At 40.2% G+C, this 19,659-nt stretch overlaps 1 protein-coding gene across 1 annotated transcript in view; it reads right to left on the bottom strand.

Annotated features, from left to right (window-relative positions):
- MORC1 (MORC family CW-type zinc finger 1) overlaps positions 1-19,659 on the bottom strand; it is an 89,272-nt gene that overhangs the window by 43,388 nt on the left and 26,225 nt on the right. The window contains exons 10-17 of the mRNA XM_043510575.1: positions 17,634-17,713; positions 16,026-16,099; positions 14,766-14,830; positions 11,380-11,523; positions 10,572-10,726; positions 5,624-5,752; positions 2,925-3,030; positions 1,249-1,387 (exon numbers count right to left, since the gene is read on the bottom strand). Coding sequence (XP_043366510.1) covers positions 1,249-1,387; positions 2,925-3,030; positions 5,624-5,752; positions 10,572-10,726; positions 11,380-11,523; positions 14,766-14,830; positions 16,026-16,099; positions 17,634-17,713 — 892 coding nt within the window. The remainder of the gene's footprint in view (positions 1-1,248; positions 1,388-2,924; positions 3,031-5,623; positions 5,753-10,571; positions 10,727-11,379; positions 11,524-14,765; positions 14,831-16,025; positions 16,100-17,633; positions 17,714-19,659) is intronic.

The raw sequence follows: 19,659 nt of genomic DNA, 5'->3' as shown, positions 1-19,659 counted from the left end.
TCTCTGATCATTACAGGTAATCTGACATAGGATCTTTCTTGAAGAAGGTGCGGGGAAAAATTCAATTTAGGAGTATAAGACAACAGGGAAAAAGGAGACTGGGCTGACCTAACTATAGGTGTGCTAAGTTATCAAAAGTAATGGTGGAAGATTTTTGAAACCTAATTGTGGAGTATGTTCTCACTGCATGGAATCACTTCAGCAGAATTAGCCAAACTTATGAATGAGTAACTAGGGACAAAAACTACAGCGATGATAATAAATGAATTTCAGAGGCATTTAGGATTTATTTCTAGAGTATAGGATTAAGATATAAGACTCGGTACCGAAAAATATGGTGAGCAAGCTGTGAAATGACTGTTAGTTTTCTGAATAGGGTTATTTTTTGGAAAAGTTATTGCTAACATCAGGAGTTTGCTTTCTGCCTTCAGAAATGCCCAACTCAAAAAAAAAAGTTGTTCCCTTGAAGCCAGACATTGGTGTTTGGCTGTATTCCCAAATGAAGGATTTGTCAGCATGCTGATTGTGACCAGCTCTGTTCAACAACTGATGTATGTAGTTTAAAACAAGCTAGTCACACTATGAAAATATTTTGACCATACTCCACTGATTTCGCCTCCTACAGGAAACAAACAAGTCCCCAATATTTACTAGCACCCTAAAAAGGACAACAATGTTTATATATACTCCAATCTGGAAATCAAGCTGTTTATCCTTTTAGTACCCAGTAAATATTAAGTCTACCAAAAGGTACCAGTATTTCTGGAGTTTATGGACTGTGGATATTTAATTTCCAGACAGAATTTGGTAATGAAGATTGCAGTAACATCCTAATGTCTATTAGAAAATAAATGATAAAGCAAAACAAATTATGCAATTCTCACCTCTGAAGACAATATTACATATCACTTTGCTTATCGACTAATAGAATTTAATTTCACTTCTTGTGATGTATTTCAGAAAAAACAAAATTCAACTCACAATTTGATAGTTACTAAACCAAGTTAATCAAATGGTTTTCACTTAATAATTCCAATTCTATCACTGAAAAATACTGCCATGGAACATATTCTATCTGAATCAGAGTTTTTACACATTCTGCTTTTCTCCCCATTCTTTCAAAAACAAAAAACATAACAAATCAAGAATGTTTAATTTTTAAATTCACATTGAGTTAGTTGGAACTTTCTCCAAGACAAACCCAGACAGCTCAGAGGAAAACAGTACAAGCTTCAGGTAACAGCTCACCTGGGACTGCAAGTTTTCCAGCTTCCTTTGATGTCGCTGAATTGAATCTATGAGGAGTTTTTCTTTGTCATTCGGTGACAGTGATAGTCTGTTCAAAGTGCCCAAAGGTATGGAGGGTAAACGTTCTGGTCTATTACACCTACAATATGGTTTCAATCGATATAAGAGAAAAATGAGTGAAAAGGAATACATGCTCTGTCATCTTGTATTGTCTGGCAAGGAATTATCTTCAGGGGTTCAAAATACAGTACTGCCCTCCAAAGTGACTAAAAGAGGCATCATCTTGCAGAACAGAATTGTTCTCTGAATATATGCCACATCATTTCTGTCAATTTCAGTGAAAAGATTAGCTTTACTCCTTTTAACTCTCGTTAGTTCTGGGGTGCAAACACCGATTAAAGGAAGAGAGCTGGTTTCTATTCCTTCTTGTGCACCAGAATTACTTATGACTCAGTCAGATATGCCTGTGCAATATGCTGATTGCACAGGGGCCACCAAGGCCTGCTCTACACCAGTGCTTCTCAAGTAGGAGTCCGCGGGCCTCCTGGGGGCCTGTGAGCAGAATTCAGGGGGGCCGCCAAGCAGGACAATTTTAGACTTGCTGGGGCCCACGGCAAAAAGCTGAAGCCCTGCTGTGTGGGGCTGAAGCCCTAGAGTTCTAAGCCCTGCCACCTAGGGCTGAAGTTGAAACCTGAGCAACTTAGTTTTTCCGGGACCCGGTGGCATGGGGCCCCAGGAAATTGCTCTGCGTTTATGCTGGCCCTGGCTTTTATGTGCAGAAAAACAGTGTTGTGGCACTGGTGGGCCATGGAGTTTTTATAGCATGTTGAGCGGGTTCTCAAAGAAAAAGGTTGAGAACCCCTGCTCTAAACTACAGTTAAGTCGACGTAAGCTGCCTTGCATCAATCCAGCTGTAGATGCGTCTTCACTTAAATTTGGCTCTCACCCATGTAAGTGCCTCATGTAATTAGATTGATGCAGTGTCAGTGTAGACACTGCATTACTTACATTGACTGTCACTGGCTTTCAGGGGTTGTCCCACAGTGCCCCACACTGATGATACAATCAATACAAGCATTCCTGGTGAGGATGTGCATTGCTGACCCAAGGAGCAAAGTGTGCGCACACGCACAAGTGATTTAATAACTGCGGTGGCTGTATGCTGACGTAAGTTAGGTCGACATAATTCTGTAGTGTAGACATGGCCTGAGAGCCCAGTTTTGCCCAGAACCTTGATAGTGTGATAAAGATGGAACCAAACTTGACCGTGTGGAGTGTGCCAGACAGATTTGGATTTAGATTAGATGTGAGTGACCCCAAAATGTCCCTTCTCCCAATGAAGGAGTTCATCATTAAAGCAGGGATAGGTGTAAAGAAGGAGTGTGCCTTCAGTGGCAAGTGTCTGAAGTAGCAGAGCTGATACACATACTAACTGCCACTTACTGCAGTTAACAAGGTTAGATACACCCTCCGTTATTCTGCCTGTGTTCTCCAATATAAACAATCACAAAGGTAGAGTTTCACATGGTATTTGCTTTTGCAAATATCTCTATAGCATGTATGCTTTACTGTTTGCATTTGTTTTATTACTCTGGCTTCAAGGGAGATGGCTAATAAATGGTAATTCATTATTAATATGCTAATCAGTGACATAGTATTGTTAATCAAAAGCTTACTTGTTTTCCAGAGGGCCTGGGATCATTTCACAGGTCCAGATTCCACAGTGGTCTTTGTTTTCGATATCAGTGGACAATGACAGAACCCTCCATTTAAGGCAGATATCTAATTAAGTAGTTAGAAGAACATTACTACATCACAGCAAGTATAAAAAGAACCCCTCACCCCACCCCCATTTATTGTGCTAATGTGATTAATGGGATTCAACATGCAGCTTTGACAGTCTCATTTTCCTTCTGTCTACTAAAGGCTCTCTGAAGCTGTCAGAATTTTGACAGATTAAGAAAAATTCCAGGAAATGGCTGCCATAAAAAAAAAGGCAACATGCAGCACAAATGTTGCCTTTCCCTATTCCTCCAAAGTTTAGCTGCCCCAAGTTTCAGGACAGTCCTGAACGTCATGACCCATCAAAGATAGAAATGGTTGATTCTACCACCCCGAACCTCTATTAGAAAGTCAGGAACCAAGCTCACATTCTATGGCACAATGTTTCTAACTCCACTAAAACAGAAGATACAGAGCCTTGAAATAGCTTTTCAAAGATCATATCAGTTTCACATAACTTTCAGAGGCTTCTAAGTTGTATTAGTTATAATTTCTCTCCCTCTGAGGGCAACCCAGTTAGTTGGACTCGTGTTAGCAAAGGAATCACCATGTATAATTTCACATTTTACATACAGTTTGGTAGATACTCTGCTTACTACTGTAACTTTAGATAATTAGTGAGCACTGTCCAACACTGTCATTTATTTTGGTGTTATTTCTACCCCAGAAACACTTGTTTTTGAACACTTTCCAAAAGGTAGCTGATCATACTGCAGTAAGCATTTGGAAAATATGAAGTGCTGCAATACCTGTTGGAGAAGAACTAATCCAATTTGGGTTTGAAAGCTTTATTATTAGGATTAAGTACTAAGAAAAGGTGAGGAATATATTTTCTGAATAGTGGTAGTTATTGTACCAACTCTATTAGAGCAACTAAAGTTTCACTGATTTCTAGACCAGGATCAGCATTTTGAAATATTTACGGATCAGTTAACCAGTACAAATGCTTTCAAGATGTCAAACTATATCTAACAATGACAAGTCATGAAATAGTATATGTTAAATAGGTTACTGCTGTCTTGCTCGCCCCATCCCCCCTCTTACCTTGCCGCTCTCTTCGATTCTGACATGAATTTAGCAAGCAGATCTGACAAATTTGCTAAATGCTTTGTGTGTCTAAGTAATAAACTCCAGACTGCTTTGAAATGCATTGGGCTTCTCCCAAACAGTGGATTACAACTGTATTGAAATGGGATGGGGAGACAAGATTGATGTGACTTCCAACAAGCAGCATGCACTGACACGGCTGGAAATGAATACTGTATATAGTACTGGAAAGTTGAACATTCCAGCTGTCCAGTGATCAATAGCAAGTGTTAGTGAGTCCTGATGATTCAAAGTATATCACAAGTTCCTCTGTGTGTGTGGGGATGGGGGGTGGGGGGAGGAGGGATTTTTTGTCACTGAGCCAGGACTAAACAGCAAATCCTGGACTTCATACTGGTTCAAGTTTTTGTTACACTAGAATAGCTTCAGAATCTTAAATGTACAGAAGTACCCTAATGGGTAATTTAAAAACAAATGTTTTCCATCCATGTTTTTTACTTGACATTAAAATTTTAACTGGTGTTTCTGAAATAAATTTTAAGTTTTTCTCATATGCTATAAATTCAAGAGCCAATTTAAATGTCATATTCTGTGCTCACAGTGTTATGACTAGCAGTTTCCTTTCTGGGAGCAGACAACTTAATGTAGGGAACACTATTTCTGTGACACTGATGTGCGAGAATTTACTTACTGGGCTTTTTCATGAAAAAGCCTTTTATTAAACTTCTGACTCAGAACTGCAGGAACAGGAGCTCAAAGCTACTTAGTAGGATAACAACGCACTGTAATATTTAATTATACTGTGATCAATTGAAATGCGAGATCAATTTCATACTAGGATACTAGAGGCACAGAAAGCCATCTGTAAACTCAAATTTTGCCATAGGAAGTGGGAAGCTCAGAATATAATTCAAAAAGTTAAAAAAGCAAGGTCTCTCTACAAAGATAACGTTGGTAAAAAGCAAGGAACAAATTAAACTGAAAAAACCTCAAATCAAATTAAAACTGCCCAGGTTGAGGTTTGATCTTGTCCTGATGCAGAGCAATAAAGAACCCAACCTTGCATTGGAGAGAGGTGCACTGCTGGGAAAGAATGAAACAGCTTCACACAAAATCATGTTATGTAAGGACAATTTGTAAAAGGAGTTTGGCAAATTAATTTTAAACAATGGTTAACTATCAATTAAAAGCCAAAGCTGTGCTCCACTTCTGCAGTCCTTTACCAATAATCCTTTCACTCTGCAGCATATCAAACCATTCAGTAGTTTGCTGGCAGCCTTTAAATAGGATGCAATGAAACATACAGAAAGTGGAACATGCACAGCTATAAAAAAAAGATGTGAATGGATTTTGTTAAGGGAGAGATAGAAAATGAAAAACAGGGGCTATAAGAGGATCTTCTGAAGAAGAACATGAAAGCACAGCAGTATAGTGTCAAATGCCGGGGAAAGCTGGGATTAAGGTGTTTCAATTTAAAGGCCTTTTTATTATCCTATTAAATCCTCTCCTTATTTCTCCTTTTATGTATTCAATTATATAAACTTACCACACTGAACCAGGGCAGGAATTTCCACTGCACGTCTTCTCTTATACTGAATTGCATCTGAGGGTTTCTCCAACCATTTGTCACTTAGATATCCAAACTCATTCCAGAATGAAGTTACTCCTTTCTGACCTAAAGAAGTTTTTATACAATTTTCAGTGGCAGAAGAATGAGTTTAAATGTAAACTTACAGATATTAGTTGAAGAATGTGCTTTGCAACTAGGGGACCAGTAGCTTTTAAGAGAAGTTGCAAGCAGGCATGAAGGTAGTACAAGATGTGGTCTGGAAACAGGACTGAGAGATGGGATCCTAAGCGTTCACATGGGTTTGGAAATGGACACTCCCATGGCCTTGGAATAAGCCACATCCCCTTCTGTGTCCCTATCAGTCAAATACTTACTTACATTATATGAGGAGTGGGGACGATTAGTCCATGTTTGTGAAGTACTTTGAAGATACCTGGCACTATGTAAATATTACAGTTCCTATACAGAATGACAGGAAATACAGGTTTCCACCGAATGCATCCGATGAAGTGAGCTGTAGCTCACAAAAGCTTATGCTCAAATAAATTTGTTAGTCTCTAAGGTGCCACAAGTACTCCTTTTCTTTATGCAGAATGAGGTAGTAATACAGAGAGACCTCTGGGTCACCTTTAAATGCCATTCTATCAGCTCAAATCCATTATAAGCTAAAGACTACTGTGAAATTCCAATTCACAAACATTTAAGAAAAAGACTAGGTATGTTTGTAGTTATCCAATGCATTGCAGTGATTAGCAGTACTTTTCAATCTTCAACTTTTTAACAGTGATCTGCTCCACAAAGGAAACTCTGTCCTCACACATTTTTAAGCTGGGGGAAAAAAAACCAAAACAAACAAAAAAAAAAACCACAACCCCCCCACACCAAAAACCTGAAGACAAAATAAATCAACATTAACATATATTTGTGAAACACTCCCCTTTCACTAAAAGTTCCCAGTCACATGGGAAGTATTTTCTAATATATTTTAGTTAAATTATTGCGAGACCTCAGAGGCAAAACATATTCCGATCTTCAACTTAGACAGGACAATGAAGACACAGAGGCCAAAGTTTTTTTAAAACATGGGTGTCTAAACTATTAGACTCCTTAATCTGTATTTAAACCTTCCGTGTAGAACTGAAAAGAGTGCTTAAAAGAATTTAGGGCAGTGTCACCATTTAAAGTTAATGGTATTTATGCTTATAAGTCACTTAGGTACTTCTGTAAATTCTACTTTGAAGGCCTAAAGATAGATTTAGGAGCTTAATTTAAGGCAAATTAATTTCAGGAATATTTTGTCCCACATTTCAGTGACTTGCTTCAGGTCACATGAAGTCAGTAGCAGACTAGAAACAAAATCCAGAAGTATTCAATCACTGTTTTCTCATCCAAGCCCTAAGACCACAGGCCCAGAAAGGCAAGAGTATATACTAGGGACATACCATCATCATCATCATCATCAAAAGAAGGAACTAATGCAAGCATGATGTGATAGTAGGGGGCAGGGCAGGGTTCAGCAGCTGTGGGGCTCACTTCTGCTTTATGTCTTATATTCCTAAAAGCTTACACTCCATGGCTTCAGCCAGCCACTGGTAGCAGTCAGGAAGGGATGTACCCCCTGCAGTGTATTCTGTTTTGTTTTTTTTTAATCTCTTTCCTCTGAGGTGTCAGAGATGGGCATGGCTGGAGATGGGCCACTGGACTGGGAGAGCCAAGGCTCTGAGAGGGCTCTTTCAGGTACTTGGCTAATTGGTTCTTGCTCACATGCTCAGGATCTAACTGATCGCCATATGAGGGGGAAGGAATTTTCCCCCAGGTCAGATTTGCAGTAACCGTGGAAAGGTTTTGCCTTCCTCTGTAGCATGTGAGTGGGGGTCACTTGACAGGATTATCTAGGCATATTACACAGGAGATCAGACTAGATGATCTTGTAGTCCCTGCCTAAACTTTATGACTCTACGTACAGACTAACTGGAAAGAACAATTATTTTGCTCATAAACACCTGGCAGAAAAGCTGTGTGAATTGCTGTAATTTTTTTATTTTGATCAGTTATTTTGGTAAACTTATTCTGTCAGATACATTACTCTTTGTGGACCTTGCTTATTACATTGAGGTTCATATGTTGTGCCTCCTATTCCCACATTTATTTCAATAAAACTAAGAGTGTAATTGAAAATTAGGCTCTAAAGGACTAAAAACTTTAAAAATTTATCTTATAAACAGCAAAAAATATTGAATTAAAGCCACCTGCTTGTTTAAGCACATAAATACAGTCAAGAGAGTTAATCAGTTTCAGTCTCTCATGATAAATGCAGCATCCAAGAGCAGGGCAATAATTATATGGTATTTCTTTCAACACATTTCTAGCTCTAGGAAGTTGACAAAGCCACAACTTCACTTGAGTTCCATAGGCAGAATGCTTGGAGTGGGAAGAATTGTTAAAGTCAATAAAAACATGTGCAGCTGAGTGCCAGTGAAAGTTGTGGGAGAAAGAATGAAGGAAAGGTCACAGATTGCACCCCTCTGCCTCAAGTCAGTCTGCTATAAATAAGGCCCCACTTGGGCCTTCTTATCTTCCAATTCTGCTTCAATTCATGCCTCCCTTAGTTTCCTTTTCCCTCATACATCTCCATGGGCAGCTTCAGACATCTGGTACTGAGAGCCTTGCACTCTCTTTCTCCTCCTTCAAATACCTTCAGAGGCTGGGACTCTGTTTTGCCTGATATTTGACAGAGCCCAACTGATAGAAACAAACACTATTCCATCACGTCCATCCTCTCCATATGCACTCACCAAATGTGACCCAATGCTAATTTTCTAATATCGGCTTACTAAAAAAACCCCAAAACACGTTAGTGGTTTGCAAAACAAGCCACCTCTATCTTGTTCTCTGTACAGAGATTTTTAAGATTTTTCTCCTTCTCTGCTCCATGTCATTTATCCTGCTGCCATAACATGTCTTTTTATATGCCTGTATTCTCCAAGTGCCATGCACCCGTGTTAAAAAAAACCAATATTAAATAATAGTGACCGTGACCAATTGGATGGCTGATTTTCAGACCTGCATTCAAAGAAAGCACTCTATGCACAGACATCCTGAGGTGGATTGGTTGATTGCATCATAGAGACACATTTGGAGCCAGGGTCTGAAAAACCAAAGTTGGTCTAAAGTTAAAATAGGTAGTTTATTAACTTCTAAACAACTTCTCCTATATTAAAGCTAATTGGAAGCAGAGCATCAATACATCTTAAGGTACATAAGGATATGCAGCACTACAGGAAACCCTGTTCACTGCTCCCATCCATGCAAGAGTATAATTGTTCACTTCAACTAACTTCTCCTTCTCACTAGCCATCTTCAAAAGTAAGGAACTACATAAATATCCCTTTTAAGGTTTCAGGAGCAATTGCTCCTACACTGGAGTTTAAAAGCACTCAATCACTTTTTTTCTAGTAAGAGAGAAAAGACCCTCTATTAACTGCCTGTGTAGATGTAAGTGTTTCTTGTGCTTTCTTTCATACAGAGCAATACTGGCAGATTGATTATGTATAAAGGAAGGACACTTGTACAAAGGCTGCACTAAGGCTACACTTGTCCCAAAGGAACCAGATATTTGGGGACCCAATGCTACTGGTACACATCTATTGGTTAACTGACATACTTGCAACAGGCAGGGGCTTTTATAGATATGTACACTGGCCAAAAAGTACTTGAATACTTCAGGAGGAAGTATTCTACAGAACATGTCCACATCAACTGTTGTTTTAAATTTTTTATCATACAACAAAGAAACAAAAAAGCACAAACCCCACAGTGACAGCCTAAATTTTGCATATGAGGACAGTGTGTGGGATGGGGAACTGGGCTTGGAAATAAGTGTAGCCAGGTGAAACTAGACATCTTGAGCTACCAAACTTCTGTGCATTAGACAGAAATGCACATTATTTGTGAAGGGATGAAATCACGCTTAGATTTTTTTAGAAGACCATAATTTCATTCAAACTAGAACACAATTATTCCAAGTACTACTATGGATCTGAATTAAACAAATAGTGATACTGCATCTTTTATTTATAAGACAAGAAAGCTACCCAAAATTATCTGTTTATTTTCAAAACCAAGATGTGATGCAGAAACTCTGTGCATTTTTCACGATATAGAAGTTTTCTAGTGCACACTGAAATTAATGAATAATTATACAAAAGCAGATTACAGCATTCATTAAAACACTGCTTGAACTGGGACACAGCAAGGGTCACATCTAATTTGTAAATACATGTAGAATCAATTTATCTAAAAAATGAATAGATGTAACATTTGCTTGTACTTCCAATTCTTTACTAGATGAACCAAAAGCTTGCCTGATTTCACTACTAATAAAATTTGCAGCTGGTTTCCTTTGTCTTCATCCTGTGGCTACTGGGAAAGAGCAAATTCAGGTTGCATTTTAGGATTCCTCCAGCTGAACTTTTGACTCTTACAGCTGGACACCCATTTGGGTTCACACTTTGTCATCCTGGCTCTACACAAATTGAACTCAACTGGTTGACCAATACAGGTTCGCCACCAGATCCTAGGATTAGTATTTGAAAAGGTAGCATGTATGGTTATAGCACCTTCATCTCAACTCCATATCTAAGTACTTTACATGCAACCTTTGCTCCTGTGTGTGCTCCCAGAGGCAGCAACAGTTGAATAGTGAGTAATCTCTTTGCCTCTATTTTCTGCGCGCACTATGCCTCTAGGAATTGCAACTGGTACAGTGTCTGGTACACACTGACTCCCTCATGTGGCTGTTCTTAAAATCTACAATCTGATCCAACTTCCGATTTATCTGATGCATTTGATTAATTAACAGTTTGACACAGATTTTTTTTTATTAGCTATATAAAACAAGCCAGGCTAAACAATAAAGATTTACTTATTCCAATGTCCTTCCAGTACTGGATCAGATAATGCTCCATGGATGTCAGCAAGTGGTTATATTCTTTAACATTGACAAAGGCCTGCTTATTGTGCGTTGGCTCCAGGGCTTCTAAGGGCATATCCACCATTCCAACTGCACCACCGCTGAAACTGAAATAACATCACTTCAAAGCATTTTGATCCAAGTTCAAGGAACAAGTTCATCTGTTTAGTTTGCACTGCCCTTGACTCACTTTAGAAACAGGTATTTCAAATTAAGTAATATTTTTCTACTAGAAAACAGTATCCTGTCTGATCATAGTCATGTGCAGAATTATATTTAAGTTATTTCATTTCAAATGAGTACAGGAAATAAACCTCAAAAATATTACATTCTAAAATATGAGAACATGTCAGAAGTGGCAGGATAGGGAAAGGAATAGACACCAGGATTTGAAGAATATAAGAAGGGAAATACTTACATGCAGGTAAAAGCTCAGAGAAACTGAGAACTCAAGAACTCCCAAGTTGCAATAAGAAATTCAACAATAGTGAGTTACTCTAAAAATTACTTTGAGAACTGCTCTATTCTTTACATTATTCTTTACTTTATTCTTCCCTTAACGGATGTACATAACTCAAAAATATATAAATAATCCATGTTGTGCATATGCTTGGAAAGGAAATAACCTCTTTCAGGTGGGATCATGGATTTTAGACTCCTGCTAGTATTCAGAATACCTGCATTTTAAAACAAAGTTTTAAACCGGATCCCTAAACAAACAAACAAACAAACAAACAAACAAACAATAAAGAAAGCTTACCGAGACCCCTGTTTAAGATGTGGTCCCACTTTCTCATACATTCTGACCAAGCGACTGTTGTTATAGATGAACATTCCATCGTGACTTCTGTTCTCTATGTTTATTCCAAACATTAAATAGAACTTCTTTGGCCTCCTCAATTCTCTGAGCAGTGTAAAATCAACAAGCAGTTTTCTTTTATAAATTTCCTTATAAAGTTTTTAATTTAAATTTAATTTTACTTACTGTTACCAGTTTAATAGCCACTGTTAATCTGGTTTAGGAGATACAGAGATTGGACCGTTCACTTTAGCCAGAAATATAAATGATAAAAAAGTAATATCAACCACAAGTTGAAAAAGTAATATCAACATCCAAACTTTGAAAGGCTAACATGCTTCTTGGTTTTCAAACTGATTGGACAGACTTCTGTATACTGGAAATGGATGAGAGGCAGATCACATTCACCCATTTTTGAAAACAGAAAATTCCTGCTTAAAATCAAACACAAACCAAGCAGCACTTTGGCAGCTTGACATTAATGAAGACAGTGTTAGCTGTTAGCCTCCAAATTAAGACTGAAAGCCTAAGAAGATGTTCATGTTTATCACCATGAGAACAGCTAAAGACATTCTTTCATTGCATTTGTAGAGGGAAAAATGCCTTACTAAATTGGCACTTGTTTTCATTTCATAAAGTTTCTGGTTTATCGATTTTTTTTAAATTAGGCATACTGTAACCATCATCCATTAGTAAGCAACAGAAAATTAGCCAGTTTTGTTCTCAGAGTTGACTTGTATCATTCCATACACTTCATGTTTCCTCCCATTCAATTACTGGAGAATGGAGGGTTAAAATGCTCTTTGGCTTTGTAGAACTTTCTGCAAGGAGCTACCACAGTCAAAGAAACTAATCATGAACAAGGAGCTTCAACTAACATAAACCACATTTTGGGGGGGTAGGCCTGAGGAATGGAAAGTATTAAAATTGGTATGAGAACCCCAAGGTAAGCAGCACCATGTAATCACTACTTGTATGCTGCATCTGCCAGTAACATTAGAAAATGTAACATTATCCACTTAAAGGACTACACAGAGCCCATGTACTACAAGTGACCTTCAGATTCCAGGAAGTGAGGATTTTACTTTTGGTAAATGACAGTAGTGGCCTTCCTTGAAGTGAGGCACCTCAGAAGCAAGAATGTGTTCACTATTATCCAAAGAGGCAGCTCTACACAGGACTCCTCAATAGCTAAAGATTGGATGTTTTTTTCTGAAAGGTATGCACTAGTTCAAACAGAAATGATTTTGCAGAAGTTCTATGGCCTGTTATAGAAGAGGTCAGACTGGATGATCAGTGGTCCCTTGTGGCCTTGGAACCTACGAAGCTATAAACTTTTTGTTTCAGAGCTGCTATCCATTCCAAAATTCTTGGGTCATTCCCAGGAAATCTTAAAATAACCCTGGGCATCACATCATTGTGATGCAGTGTTCAGAGGTGGTATTACCAAACTGAGGTTTAAAGCCATGAAGCAAAGAGGCAAATGTGACAGAATTACTTGTCCTGCAGGAAAAAAGCAAAGTAACCAAAGACATTTTCTGCTGCATTGACTGAAGTAGTGTGTTCTTTGCAATAGCTGCTCTCCCCTCAAACTCCCTTAAAAGTTTCTGTTGACAGAGTGCACAGAGTGAAACTGTCTAGTTATACTGTGAAGGGTTTTGGGGGGAGCAAAGGAACGAAAGCCCAGTGAAATAGGAATCTACCCACTGTTTGTTATTGTCCCTACACACCAGACAATCCACCTGCCAGAGATTACTCTTCTGAGCAAGGTTTGAACCCAATTTCACCATTTTATAGATTATATATGGACATATACATGGGTCATTAGATAGTTGGTATGGATTGTGACACTCAAGAAGATTTTACCATCTCATATTAATTAGTCTCAGCCCACAAGTTGCTCTTGCAAAATCTGGGCATCTGATTAGCACTCCATTTGTCCTGCCCATGCTAGGTAATAAGCACAGAGTCTAATAAGGAAAAAACAGAAGACAGTAGGTGTAATCACATCATACTCTTCAAGCAGGAGTAAAAAGGGGAAGATCTGCATCTTTGATAGTAGCTGGGTAAGAATAAAGAGGGCAAATAATTTCCCAACAGCCAGGAAGGAAGACAATGAAGAAGGAAAACTTCCTCTTTTCTAGCGGTCAGGGTATGGGGAAATGGGTGAGATATCCACTTCACCTAATATCAATCCATTGTGTTAAGTAGCGTTATAATGCAGCAACATGCTTATGTAAGTGGCTCCAAGACCAAACAAAACCCCAGTTAAGTGCAAGTATGTGTTTCTCAGATCCGGTAAAGAGGGGAATGCCTTCAGTTGACTGCTTGAATGTCTGACCTTGTGGATATCAGCCTGAAGATGGACATTACTTTATATTGTTCAACTTGGGTAATACAGGCCTATAATCTCCAGCTTCTTTGGACACTGAAGTAAATCTCTGTTTCCTTCTGTTGTACTCCTGGTCTGACAAATGTGCCTGTATGTGGAGGTGGTGTCCTACATTCGGTTCAATTGCAATCTGCAAGTCATAAAAATAGAGACAAGAGCTACTGCATGCTCCAAAGAAGATTCTATGCTGTAGCCTTGTTGAGGAGGAGACTTAAATGTCAACCTGTAGGATACAAAATAATCATTTCCTCATGGAAAAATTTTGGGCACCCTTTGGACCCATGGTGAAGAGGATTTGGTAAACAAAATATAATCCAGCCTCTGGGCTTCCCTCTGGCTGCCCAAAAGGACCCACACTGAGGGACTACAAAGCTCACTTTTTCCCTGAAGAGCGGGTATTTGATCTGAACTGCTGTTCATGGATATTAACTATAAACAGAAGCAGTTGACTCTAATCTAGGCAACAGATAGGTGTTGCAGGCTCAAGCACACCTTAAAATACTGTCAGGGTTTGACAGAGATGGACTCCTAAAAATATTTGTTTTTATGCAGGATCAATGGCCATAGGTCTCTAGAATGCTCCTATTCTCCAACGTCTCAACATGAGAGAGCCAACATTTGAGCTTCTTCCAAATTTTTGTAGCCATATTATAAATATTAAACAATATTTGTTTCATCTGATGTATGGGAGGAAACATAGCCCAAGTGTCTAAATAGATAAAAGGAATTTCATTCTAAAAGATTTTAACCAAAAAATACAAGGATTAAAAAGATTTCCAGAAAAGGGGAAAGGATTGGAGCATCCAAAGTAATTGAAAAGCACTTTGAAATGATGAACAATTGCAACTTGAGAAAGCACTATTTAAGTATCAGACTCTGGATCAAGTCACCATTTACAACATACAGTACACAACCACTTTTTCTGGAACACTGTTTAAATAGTCTCACATCTTGCCTTTGTTTCTCCTGCAGCTTCTCACGCTTTCTTTTTGCATTTTCTAGAGCATCCTGTAATGCAAGCTGAGCAGACTTTTCCATTTAGGGGAAAGAGCAGTAAAACAAGTTAGTTTAGCATCGATTAATACCCTAAGCTGCTTCCCATTCTGAGAAAGTGAATATTCTAGAGCCCATCCTACTTCAAAGCTTGTCACTACAGTCCGCTAACAACCCTGATGCTTCCAGACACAGTTAGTGTACTGGAGATTAAATCAGGATATATTAGAATCAGTGTTAAAATTTTCACTCTGCTGCTCAGAGCACAATACCCCAAGGAGTAGAGCAGAAGGCAGTAGGTTTTAATTAATTCTATTCCTCCATTTATATACATCTGAGGCCACAGAATGAAACTTTAATGATTCTGGTCTGTTTCACTTTGCACCCAAACACCCATGGCATGGAGTGTAAGTTAGAGCAGTCAATTATCTACAACGCAGGGTAACACACAAGAGAAAAACTCTCGGTGATTCTGACCAGTCCAAAACAAAAACAAAAACAAAAAAACCACACACACCAATTTCAGTAACCCTCTATAAGAGAAAGAAACAATCATGACAATATTTTGGAATGGAGAGCTGAAGTTACGCTGTAGGTGATGGACCCTTAAAATAGATTTTGAGAATTAATCTCCCACAACTTCACGTTTTGCAAGTGACATATGCCCTTCTATTGACAGCAAGCCTTGTCTTCAGCATTTCGCAGGCAAATCATGAAAAATTCAAGTCTACATGCATGCATGGAGACAGAAGGCTGGAGGACCAATGAAGGGGGGAGCAATATTATTACAGTTCTATGAATACAATATCTCCATACATAAGCACTATAATTATCACATTTAAAAAGGAACCGATAGGGGGAAGTTTCTTAAAATATTTACTTGGAAATGTAATTGAATCCAAGACCAGTGCAACTAGGCACTTTATCATTGTAAAACTCCTCAATAATAGTATACGCGTAATTGACAGAAAAGTAGTTCTGGTTATCCTCCCTAGTGTTTAATATTACTTGTAAGCTAAATTTCAAAAACCTTTCATTACAGCTGTTTCTAGCCTATCTTTTTGAAAAATTACATTCAGAAGAAATTAGGTACCTTTCCAAAAAAGCTGCTACAGTTCATTATCCACACTAATACCTGTGGCCAGTAAACATGGGCTGCTGCGGAGCGATAACAAGGAATATTTCTGAATATGCGTAAGAAATACTATCATTGCTATAGTACCTTACTGACTTCATGCAGAAGAGATCCTTCTAAATGCTTTAATTGGCACTTAGCTTCTTCTACAGCTTGTTCAGCTAGAAAACATAAGCAAAGCAAAGCAAAGCAAAGCAAAGCTTAGAGACATAAAATACTGGCTCCACAGGAAAAGAAAACATTTATTGGGTAAACACCATGACAACTTGGTACTGTTAAATGTTTTAAATCTCAGATTATGCATTTGTGAGGTGCTGAACATCCTCTGTTTTACTGAAATCTCTGGGAATAAAGGACACTTAGTGAATGACGGAGACTGCACCACGTGAGCACCTCCTGAGGTACTAACATACTTAGTCACTAATTTAGATTTACAGACAATTCATAGATTCCAAGGCCAGAAGGGAACAGTCTGATCATCTAGACTGACCTCCTGAAGAACACAGACCAGAGAACCTCACCAGAATAATTTCTAAAGCATATCTTCTAGAAAAATCATCCAGTCTTGATTTAAAAATTCTCAGCGATGGAGAATTCACCATGACCTTTGGTAAATTGTTCCGATGGTTAATTACACGCACTGTCTAAAATGTATGCCTTATTTCCAATCTGAATTTGTCTAATTTCAACTTCCAGCTGTCAGCTTGCGTTATACCTTTCCCTGCTAGACAGAAGAGCCCATTATTAAATATTTGCTCCCCTTTTAGGTACTTATAGACTGTAATCCATTCACTTTTTAACTTCTCTTTGTTATGCTAAAATAGATTGAGCTCCTTGAGTTTAATCACTATAATGTAGATTATCAAATCCTTTAATCATTCTCATGGCTCCACTCTGAACCCTCTTCAATTTATCAACATCCTTCTTGAATTGTGGGCATCAGAACTGGACACAGCAGTGACACCAGTGCCAAACACAGAGATAAAATAACCTCTGTACTCCTCCTTGAGATTCCCCTCTTTATGAGTTCAAGGACTTCATTAACACTTCTGGCCATAGCATTGCACTGGGAGCTCACATTCAGCTGATTATCCCTCATGACTCCCAAAATCATTTTCAGAGTCACTGCTTCCCATGATAGAGTCCCCCCACCATGTCAGTATGACCTTGGATTTAGGAGGAGGATCACTACGTTTCTTTAGTTTTCAGAGTAGCAGCCGTGTTAGTCTGTATTCGCAAAAAGAAAAGGAGTACTTGTGGCACCTTAGAGACTAACAAATTTATTAGAGCATAAGCTTTCGTGAGCTACAGCATCCGAAATGCATCCGATGAAGTGAGCTGTAGCTCACGAAAGCTTATGCTCTAATAAATTTGTTAGTCTCTAAGGTGCCACAAGTACTCCTTTTCTTTTTACGTTTCTTTAGATTCCTTGCTTTCTTGAATTAAAGCTCCCCATCCTACCTTGCAAGGCAAATTTGTGACTATGCTTTTTTCTGTATTTTATATTTTAAACCACAACAGAGCAGTTGTGTGAGTTTAGCTAATATTTGTGATCATATCAAAAATATGAAGTGCTACAAAAGTGTTATTGATTTCTATTCACAAGAGTTTTACTACTAGCATAATTAAGCCACAATTTTGAAATAAAAAGCAAAGGTATAGTATTAAAAATGGTCAGTTCAGGATATTACAAACCAATGTTCACATCCACTTCTGCCTTCTTTATTTCTTTCATTGCAGTGCCTTTAAATGATGATGTGATGTATGGGTACATTCTGTTAAGACAGAATGGTAAAATCATTATGAACTGCATTTTCGACACACATCAGAGCAGTCACAGGAGCAAACAAATGTTATGCAGTACATGTTATAATGCACATTACCTTCGGATTAATTTACCTTCTCAGAGGCCAATGCCAACAAGGTCTGCCACAAAACTGCCACCTTGTATATGCTAATAAGTGCTAAAGAAGTTGTAGATAGATTACCTCCCAGAAGCAATTTAGAACCTTTAACTTCATCTCACCTCCATAATATTATTTTTGAAACAAAGATTTATTGATGCACTTTTGAAATTCATGGCACTAAAGGGAAAATTTCACAATGTTTGCACCCAGAATATCTATGATGTCTTTATGTGACTGTAGGGGGTGTGTCCAAACTGCAGTTAGACACCTAGAGGTGGCCTGTGCCAGCTGACTTGGGCTCGCAGGGCTTGGGCTGCAGAGCTATTTAATTGCAGTGTAGATTTCCAGGCTCAGGCTGGAGTCTGGGCTCAGGGACCCTGTGAGGTGGAAGTTTCTCACAGGTCAGGCTGCAGTCTGAGCCTGGAAGTCTGCACCACAAGTAAACAGCCCTGCAGTCCCAGCTCCTTGAGCCCGAGTCAGCTGGCACGGGCCAGCAGAGGGCTTTTAATTGCAACGCAGACATACCCTGAACAGGGGCAGCAAGTTGTACGGGCCCCATGGTGCCCGGGCTCCAGCAATAATCATGGCCCTGGGGCCCAGCTCCACCTATGTTTGGGGTCCAGTCTCTCCCCCGACCCCACCTGCTGCCCCCCCACCTCCCCTGAGTGTCCCCCGGCCTCTACTTGCTGCCCCCGCGCACCTCCCCCAGGTTCCCCCCAGCATCCCTGCCTCTCCCCTGCAGCTCCATGCTGCTTCTGCTGGCTCTGGGCATCAACTGCCACTGCAGGGTCCTAGTGCCCCCCCATCCACTAGTGGCAGGGCAGGCTAACCCTGCCCCTGCCCTTCTGCCTCTGACCCTTCCCTTTTCTGGTGGGACCCTCCACCAGCCCAGGGCCCCCCCACCTGCAGTCACCTCTCCTGCCCCACGCTGGGCAAGGGGCAGCCCCATCACACACCCCCAGTGAGGCTACAGTGAGGGGCAGCAGCAGGGGAGGAGGCACACACATGATGGCAGCCCTCCCCCACGACACCCACAACAGGGGAGGCGATGGGGCTTCCCGGGCCTGCGAGGGGCCCTAGGAACACATGCAGCGACAGTGGTGCGGGGTGAGTGTGCTGCCGGGGGGGAGAGGGGAGGCCCTCCTGCAGAGCTCACTGCTGCTGGCGGGGAGAGGGTTGAAAGGAGTCCTCCTCTCTGGCCCCAGCCCTGGGGAAGCCTGCCTGCACCCCAAACTCATCCCCAGCCCTGCCCCACCCCAGAGCCCGCACCCCCAGTCAGAGCCCTCACACCCCCGCACCGCAACCCTCTGCTCTAGCCCCAAGCCCCTCCCATGCCCCAAACCTCTTATCCCCAGTCCCAGCCAGAGCCCTCATCCCCCTGCACGCTAAGCCTCTACCCCAGCCCTGAGTCCCCTCCTGCATCATTAACCTCTCATCCCCAATCCCACCCCACACCCCTCATGCCCAGGCCCCACCCCTGCACCCCCTCTCTCTGCACCCCTTCCCACCCCCAAACTCTGTCCCAGAGCCTGCCCTCCCACCCCTTCCCACACACTCTCTCCTGCCCACAAACTCCCTCCCAGAGCCTGCACCCCCACCTCTTGCCCCAGCTCACAGCCTGCACCCAAACTCCATCCCATTTACATAATGTGAAAAGTGTCTACATTATGGTGCCACTCCACTGTGGCCATGCCACTGGAGTGCCCATAGTGTAGACAAGCCCGTGGTTGTCTTTAACAAATGATTCTGTGAAAATAACCAGAAGAGTGTATTTATGTAACAGCACTCTCTAGTCTGTCAATTTATGCTATTTA

Source organism: Dermochelys coriacea, chromosome 1 (genome assembly GCF_009764565.3).
Source record: "Dermochelys coriacea isolate rDerCor1 chromosome 1, rDerCor1.pri.v4, whole genome shotgun sequence".
In the NCBI taxonomy this organism is placed as follows: Eukaryota; Metazoa; Chordata; order Testudines; family Dermochelyidae; genus Dermochelys; species Dermochelys coriacea.
The sequence above is the reverse complement of the archived record's forward strand: the minus strand, read 5'-3'. Positions and strand labels throughout refer to the sequence as shown.